Raw genomic sequence first — 8,820 nt, forward strand, 5'->3', positions numbered from 1 at the left:
TCTATAAAATTTGTATAAGAAAAATAGAGAACCATTTGTATAGACATGCTCCGTGTTCCCTATTGTAAACCTGAGAACATGCAAGGCCATGCTTATATAAAAGTACCAAACACACTACTGAATACCCATAAGCTTTAATTATCAAAGAAAAGAATTAAGATGATTATCTCTGAGGAAGAGGTAATTGCAAGAAATTGAGAATCTGAAATGAAGACTAAATATGGTTTTCTTTTATGGTCTGTTTTAATTATAAGCAGCACATGAGCAAATCTGTCTGATTTTTGTAAAGAATTTCCAGCTTTTAAGTTTTCTCAATAATATAAAGGTATTTTTGCTTCTGAGTTTTAAAACCATCACTTTAACTTATGACACTAAATTTTCTCTTCCTTAGGCAGTATTATGCGCAAGCTGTGTGTGGTTAAGAATTACTATAAATTACTATAGCTTCTGGGGTTAGGTCACATATCAATAAAAATTTTAAATTTGAGTCAGTTTTGTTTTGTTTGTTTTTTTAAAAAGAAAAATCCTTGTACCTGGTGCAATACCCATCCCCTCTTCCTTCTGCTTTCTCCTGTTTTCCATTGTGGGCATATGCTTTTTTATAACAACATATTTTACCTAAATTGAGAGGAAAACTCTCTTAAATTGTTCTAATACATTTAATGATATCAAATGGGAGTAGAAGAAAGAGAACAGCAGACTACTTGAAGGACACTAATAGGAAGGCAAGTAGCATTTGGTGAAAATGTAGAGGCAACAAAGAGGTAATCAATGGAGGGCTGGTCCAGCACAGGGACAATTGTAAACAGAGAATGTAACCTCAGGTAGAAGTAGGAGGGAAGGTCAGGAGACTAGGGTCAAAAAAAGCAGTGGGTCCAGTGGATTCAGGGGTCCAGTGAGGTGAGAAGAGCAAGCATGTTTTGAAGACACTAAGATACTCAAGGTGACAGAGGAAGACCCAGAAGCAGTTTCTCCACTGTGATCTTTGGACCATGTACATCAGAATCAACTGGGGCAAGTTGAGTTTTTACAGATGTTCTCATTCACTAGATGGGGGGTGAGGGTCAGGAAGTCTGCATTTTCACAAGTACCCCAAGAGATCCTAACCTACCCCAGGTTAGAGAATCACTGACCCCAGTTTTAGGGAAAAAGAAAATAGCACGTAGCCAAATGCTTATTTTCTTTCTTGGTTTAACCCACTCATGCATTCACTCACTCACTCTATTCTAAATAGCTTCTAAGACATCATTGTGCATCAGTAGTGAGTACCCAAGGAACTTGTTAAAACTCAAGATTTATGGGCCCTGCCCTAAGATTCTGATCCAGAGGTCCGATGGGGGTTTAAGATCTGCATTTTAATCAGAGTCTCAGGCAATCCATACACCTTGAAAAGAACTGAGCTGGAGATTGAACAAAAGCCAAATCATACGCCCAAACCGTAGTTGCTTACTCCTTTTTTCTTCCGGGGTCACGACTACTCATCCAGAACTTCTTTCTCACCCAGAAAAAAACCGTGTTAACGGGGAGTGGGGAGGGAGCTTTGTCCTCACCCTGAACACGAACTACATCACCCTAGAGGAGAAAGCTGTAGACAGGATGGAGCGCCGTTTCGGATTACCTGGTACTCATTTTTGAACATTCCCGCAGGGGGCCCGGGGCTTGGGGGACACGGAGTTCAGGGCGTCCAGCGAGTGGCGTGACCCTGACGGCTGGAACTCGGAGGGCGGGAGCCCCAGAGCCCGACAAGCAGGGAAGGGCTTCGCGCGTCGCCCCGACTCTTCTCAGCCCCCGGTCAGCTCCACGTCGAGCCCCCGCCCCGCACCATCGCGACCCCCGCCTCCGGGGTGCCCGGGTGTGGGACGACACAGCTATCTGGGCGGGCTCCGGGCAGCCCTGGCGAAGTGATTGTATGCGTAACCTACGTAACGGGGCGCCCAGCCACAGAGCCACGGACAACCGCCCGCTCGCCGGGGAAAGACGGGCGCGCTCCCGCTGTCGCTCCGCCCCCGAATTCGATCGGAAAGGGGCGGGGCCCAGCGGCGCCTGCGTTCGGACCGCGCCCATTGGCTTCCACGAGGCGCCTGCGCGTTGAGCTCTGTGTGCTCTTCACCGACGGATAAATGAGATTACGCGGTGACGTAGGCGTTGCCCAGGCAACTCAGGGACTCTCATGGATGTGGTGGACCGCCCAACCTGTGACCCGCGCTCTCTAAGGTCGTGACCTCTGTCTGCCAAAAAGCCTAAAAGGAGCCTGGTTTAAAGATGAGCCTGGTTTAAAGAGCTACCGCAGGTGCTGGACTCTTCTAGAGAACCTGTCAAGTCGGTTTCGTCTCTCTTCTTTGTAAACACTGTGATAACTGCTGAAGGGAAGAGTCGTGGAAACCTGGAACCCTCACATGGCCTTTGGTTCCATGGTTTCCAAACTAGGTTTCGTTGAGGCAGGAATAGGGTCAGTTAGTCCCGTTCATTGTTTCAGAAGGCCTAAGGAAGTAAGAGTATTTACTCAAAATTACTGCATATGTTCAAAAGCCAAGATTTTTTGCTTAAAATAATTACATACATTATTGAGCCAGGCACTTTTCCTAAGTTTAACTATTCGGTTACTTCATTTAGTTTCTTTGTCAGAACCACTCTTATAAGGTAGGTGTTATTATCACTTTTCGGCTCAGAAAGGTAAGAAAGCTTGCCTAAGATCACATGGCCAATAAGTGATGGAGCTGATTTGGAGCTCTTGCCTAATGCTGTCCTCAAGGCTGAGTTAGGTCAGTGGTAAGCATTATGAATAACCAGGTACCACCACTTATGGAGCCCCTAGTACAGGCCAAGTGGTGCACAGGTTCACAGCCATGTGAGGTTAAGGATAAGTCTCCCTTCAGTTGAGAATATTTCATTTCTAGAAGTGATTAGGAATTTACTCCAGGAGGTGATGTTACTTTTTAGTTATGATTGAGCCTGATATTAGAATTCATCCAAAAGTCTTAAATATTTGTGTTCCCTACAATATGCCAACCACTGTGGATCATGTACAGCATGAGAAAATGAATGCTTTCTGGACCTGCTCCTTATCAGGGTTAAGAAAAGAAAAGCTGTTAAGGAACAAACTTACTAGAACACACTAAGTCTAATACCAGATGTGTACAAAGGCAGAGGTGAGGTTGTCATATAACTGTAAATTGCAGTACAATATCCAGAATCCAGAATCCCTGATTTCTAGAGCTCAAACCTAGTTCAACAACAGTTTTGGTAAGACTCTTTGCTGGAGGCTTCAGGAATTATGGCCAATAGACATGGTCTCTTGTCTTGCAAGACTTGTTATCTACTGGGGGACATTTATGCATTCATTCATTTAACAGATAATTCCTAGGGATGTAATATATTCTAGATACTATGCCAAGATTTATGTGTAGAAGGAAGGCCCCGTCTTCATGGAGCTTACACATTAATAGGGGTGGGACACAATAAACAAATGAATAAATAATTAGAACTTGTGATAAATCCCACGAATCTGGTGATAGGGAATAACATTGGAAGGGTCTATTAGTTTCCCGTGGCTGTTGTAACAAGTTACCAGAAACTAGGTGGCTTAACACCACAGAAATCTATTCTCTTACAGTTCTAGAGGCCAGAAGTCCAAAATCAAGGTGTCAACAGGGTGACACTCCTTTGGGAAGCTTTGGAGGAAAATCTACTCTTTGCCTCTTCCAGCTTCTTGTGGCTTTCGGCATTTCTTGACTCGTGACTGCATCTCTTCAATGTCTGTCTCCATGGTCACCCTGACTCTTCCTGTGTGTGTCTTCTCTCAGTGTCTCTTATAAGGACTATTGTGATGGCATTTAGGGCCCACTTGGATAAATCAGGGTTATCACTCTATTGCAAGATCCTTAACCTAGTAACACCTGCAAGACCCTTTTTCCAAATAAGGAAACATTCACATGTTCCAAAGGGTAGATGTAGGCATCTTGGAGGTGGGGGAGGTCACATTTTTTGGCCCAACACAAAGGGTGGCTTGTACCATAATACAAAGCAGTTTTAGATAAATGCTGTAAGAGAAGCAAAAAGTCAGTGGGAGTACAGGAGGAATCTAGGTGACATCCTAAGGCTTTTAGCAATCTACTTGGGTGTATGAAAAGCAAGTTTTAACACCAAAGCTGAAGAGAAACTCACAACTTTGTCCTATTTATTTTCTTTCTATCTTTATCATTATCTGAATTTGTTTGTTTATATGTTTATCATCTGTCTTTAGCTATCAGAAGGTAAATTTGATGAGGGCAAGGGTTTTTTCTGTGTTCATCATCCCCAATCTCACTAATACCACAATGCCTCTTGCATCCTCACTCCCTGTGGTATAGCAGCCTCCAAAATGACCTCCAGTGATTCCCCATCTTCTGGTATATTTGCCCTTTGTGTAATCTCCTCTGTAAGTGTCCTGGACCTAGAGACTCACTTCTAATGAATACAATATGATGCTGAGATGTCATTTCTAACATTAGGTTACAAAAAGACTGATTTCCTTCTTGCTTGGCTTTTCATTCCCTTGCTGTGGTTCTTCTTTCCTAACTCTGTCCTTACATGAAGGAAGCAAGTTGCTCTATTGTGAGTACCCCCTGGAAAGGTCTATGTTGCAGGGAACTGATGTCTCTGGCCAATAGTCAATGAGAACTTGACACCTGTCAACAGTCACATGAGTAGGCTTCGAAGTGAATCTTTCCCTGGTCAAGCCTTGAGGTAAATGCATCCCTCATCAATGCTTTGATTGCAGCCTTATGACTAAGCCAGAGTCAGAGGCACCCAGCTAAGTCGTATCCTGATTCTTGATCCACAGAAATTATGAGATATTTATTGTAAAATGCTAAGTTTTAGGGTGATTTTTTATATAGCAATAGATACACTCCCCATACCCAATCCATCACCCGAACCTAATTGTTTTATCTAAATACCTCTAAAATCTACTTACCTTCCTTCTGTATGCTGTAGTCTGTACGCTGATTTACCTGTGATTTACTCTTCTCTGAACTACTATGATAGCCTCTTAATACACCATGTTGACCTCCCTTCAAATCCATCTGTACTTTGCAGTCAGAGTCGTCTTTATAACAGACAAATTCAGTCATATCAGTCTCTTGCTTCTAACCCTTTTGTGACTATAGAACCTGTCTTCCTCTCTAAGTTCAGTATACGATATGCAGCCCCCTTTATTTCAGTCACATTGAGTTTTCTTTTAGTTCTTCATGTTCAACATATGTGCTTCCACTGTAGGGCCTTTGTGCTGTTCTCTTGAATAAATTACTTTTGCTACCTTTTTTTCTTTGGTTAATGCCAACTTCTGTAAACATAGAGTTTAGATCAAGGGTCCCCTTCTCAGGGACACCTTCTCTGATTTCCCTGACTTGATCAGATCCCCCTATTTATAGGTTCTTATAACATCTTAGCACTTGGCATTACTGAAATAATTGAAATTTTGTGTTTATAATACTGGCCATCTCTGTTGGACTGTCAATTTCAGGACAGTAGGGACCATGCCTGTTTTGTTCACCCTTGCGTCCCTAGTGCCTGGTATACTAGTTCAACCTTGTACCTAGTATAACAAATAGTAATCCCCCTTTGAATGAATGAGTGAATGAGGAAGGGTGGAGATGAAGGATGAATATATTCTTAAAAGACAGCCATAGGCTTTGGTGTTGAGAAAACAAGAAGAAAGCAATTGAAATACATTAAGGTAAATGGGTGAATTAATCATCTCAATTTATTGATGGAAAAACTAGTTATGGAGTTGAAATAATTAATCATAGTGTATCAGTAAGTCTCATTAATCAGGTGTTTTTGTTTTCTATCATCTGTTTATTCAATTTAAGGCTAGAAGGAACCAGTATCGTTTATTTCAATCTCCCTGTCTCCTTGAGAGAAAGTAATTGTCGATGCTCAGTTATCCAAGAATTGGCTTGTTGGGTCATTTCCTAACGTTCCTAACCCCACAAGTTTAGGAGACTTATAAATGGACTTTGATTAGCAAATGTGGGATAGGGCCTGTCCATGCAATTGGCAATTCCAAAGGCTGCCTGTCTCAGATCGAAGTTGTTTTGTCTATGGTGAAATCTACCCTTACCCTGGCAGTGGTGGCTGTAAAGCAAAAATAGAATGTACCCTACTTTAACAATATGAACTCAAAACCAGAGATGGGAAGGGATCCAATTTTATAATATCAAATGCTGTTGTTTGATTTGGATGAATGCAAGCCATGACTAAAATCTTGGATTTGACTGTGGCATCTGATTCTTGCTCAGGTCATGATCTCAGGGTTGTGAGATTGAGCCCTGCATTGGACCCTGTGCCCAGCGTAGAGTCTGCTTGAGATTCTCTCTCTCCCTCTCCCTCTGCCCCTCTACCCGCTTGTGGTGCATGTGCCTGAGCACTCTCTCTCTCTCTCTCAAATGAATAAACCTTAAAAAAAAAAAAAGAATGGCTACCAAAATTCAGCCCCGTCACCAAATAAATAAATGAACAAACAAAAAAAGCTCCAAACAACTTTGCTTAAGCCAAGTTATTTATGTATGTTATAAAAGACAGTGAAACATTTTCTCTAATTGCTACAATTTTTGAAGAAGTCAGTACATTTAGTAATTGCGTTAAATTGCTTAACTTAATTTGACAACATTAAGAATTAGCCACTTTACAAGCTTTAAAAGTGCTTGTCTTTGTTCCACAAAGAAAGTAATTTGGTGGTGTATTAATGTTATTAAAGGATATTGGATGATACTTAAAATGGAATAGACTACAGTTTTTGAGGGTGGTGGAATCTTTGTATGTCAATGTAGTCATTGAAGTTAGGTGCTATGATTATCAATTTGACAAGCAATAGTATTTTTTTTGAACTAAGAATATACGGTATTTACTACTGTATATTTACTACTATATAACGTATAGTTGTAGTTTATATTTTGGTTGCAGTTCATAATCAAATTATTTAGCATAATGAGAAGGAAAAAAGATACTGGTTTGATGATCAGAATTTGCTTTGCTGCACAATAATCTAGAACTGTTTAATACTCAGAGGGTTATTTTATTTTTTTCCACATTATGGATTAACTTTATGAATGGCAATAATGCCAAGTTGATAGAATAATTTAGAAACTGTGACTATTTTACAGTTTCAATGAATTGAGAAAAATTGGTGACACCTGAGTCATCCGTTTGACTTTTGATTTGAGAGTAGTGATGTCTTCTTTTTTCAAGCAAATGTGGTATGGGGAAAGATTTTGAGGATTTTACTGATGGTAGATATTTTCCCCCCTCTCTGGTCTCTGAGGTTCTAAAGTGATGCTTTCCTGCCTGTACCTTTAGATGACCAAATACTTCAAAATTCATATATAAATTGAAATTTCCAAAACTAGCTACTACCGGACAGTTTTCTCAGGGGAAATACAAACAAACAAATAATTCTAGTAAGTGAATATTTAGGTATGAAAGCTTCTCTAACTGAAACAGTTTTGTGGAGTAAGCACTTAGATTTAGAGAAATGAAATATTTGTAAAATACATCTTTGAAAAGATTAAAGTGAGCTGATATTTAATACCAGTTTGTTTTTAAATATATAAATTCTCTTCTTTTGTCAGAAAAAGTTAAGTTAGATCTCAGTAACAAGTTTTTCTTACATAACCATCCCTAACCTAAAACCAGTTAGTGTTGACACATGGTAAGAAGGCTACAGAAAACTGGATACTGGGGTCGGAGCAAGATGGTGGAGGAGTAGGAGACCTGGATTTCGTCTGGTCTCAGGAATTCAGCTGAATAGGGATCAAACCATTCTGAACACCTACGAACTCAACAGGAGATCGAAGAAGAGAGTAGCAACAACTCTCTGAACAGAGAAGCGACCACTTTCTGGAAGGCAGGACGTGCGGAGAAGTGAATCCGAGGCAATATTCGGGAGGATAGACGGCGGGGGAGGGGGCCTCCGTCGGCTGCTTCTGGCAAGTGATAGAGCCGCGGAGCACAAAATCGGAACTTTTAGAAGCCGGCTCCGCTGAGGGAAGTCTCTCCAGTGGCTAAGGGGGGGGGTGGAATCCTCACGGGACAGTGTGGTCTCAGGACCCTCGGGGTCACAGAAAGATCGGGGGTGCCTGAGTGCGGCAGAGCTCCCGGATATCAGAGCGGGGAAGCTGGCTGCAGAGACGGAGCCGAGGCGCGGGCTCTCAGCTCCGGGTTGCCATAAACTGTGATCCGCGGCCCAGCTGGGCCACTGCTCCTCCAGCAGGGACCCAACAAGCAGCAGATCCGGGGAGACTCCCCTTCCTCCCCTGGGGAGGAGCGGCGCGGGAACGCACCGCAGGGATCTGCTGGGTTTGGAGACTCCACACGGGGTCGGGTGCCAGATATAGAAACGCTTGGTCACCGGCCAGGTGAGCACGGAGTGCGGCCGGAGACCGGGGAGACGGGAGTGACTATTGTTCTCTGGGGGCACACTGAGGAGCGGGGCCCCGAGTTCTCAGCTCCTCCGAGTGGAGATTGGGAGGCCACCATTTTCACCCTGGTCCTCCAAAGCTGTACCAGAGCTTGCAGGGAACAAAAGCTGAGAGCAACCCGAGCACCTTGCTTAGCCCGGACCGACAAGGGTGGGGCAATTCCGCCTCCGGCAAAGACATTTGGGAACCACGGCAACAGGCCCCTCCCCCAGAAGATCAGCACGAACAGCCAGCAAGCCAAGACCAAGTTTACCCATCAAGGAGAACGGGAGAAGTCCAGCGCTGGGGGAATACTGCACATAGAATTCATAGCTTTTTTTTTACCATGATTCATTAGTTTTTCAAAGTCAATTTTTTAACT

At 42.7% G+C, this 8,820-nt stretch overlaps 1 protein-coding gene and 1 long non-coding RNA gene across 7 annotated transcripts in view; one reads left to right on the forward strand and one right to left on the reverse strand.

The window, feature by feature from the left end:
- The window catches only part of LOC112834243 (protein CFAP20DC-like), a 46,030-nt gene extending 44,041 nt beyond the window's left edge, over positions 1-1,989 (reverse strand). For all 3 annotated transcript variants that reach the window (XM_073901463.1, XM_073901465.1, XM_073901464.1), the window contains exon 1: positions 1,619-1,989. In XM_073901463.1, the coding sequence (XP_073757564.1) occupies positions 1,619-1,639 (21 nt within the window). In that variant the 5' untranslated portion in view covers positions 1,640-1,989. The remainder of the gene's footprint in view (positions 1-1,618) is intronic.
- Positions 1,990-2,121: 132 nt separating this feature from the next.
- Positions 2,122-8,820, forward strand: part of LOC141374203 (uncharacterized) — a 289,851-nt gene continuing 283,152 nt past the window's right edge. For all 4 annotated transcript variants that reach the window (XR_012380914.1, XR_012380915.1, XR_012380916.1 and 1 more), the window contains exon 1: positions 2,122-2,290. This is a non-coding gene — a long non-coding RNA (uncharacterized lncRNA). The remainder of the gene's footprint in view (positions 2,291-8,820) is intronic.

This window comes from Callorhinus ursinus, unplaced genomic scaffold (assembly GCF_003265705.2).
Source record: "Callorhinus ursinus isolate GAN/ISIS: 27379988/994484 unplaced genomic scaffold, GSC_fseal_2.0 scaffold15, whole genome shotgun sequence".
Taxonomy (NCBI): Eukaryota; Metazoa; Chordata; class Mammalia; order Carnivora; family Otariidae; genus Callorhinus; species Callorhinus ursinus.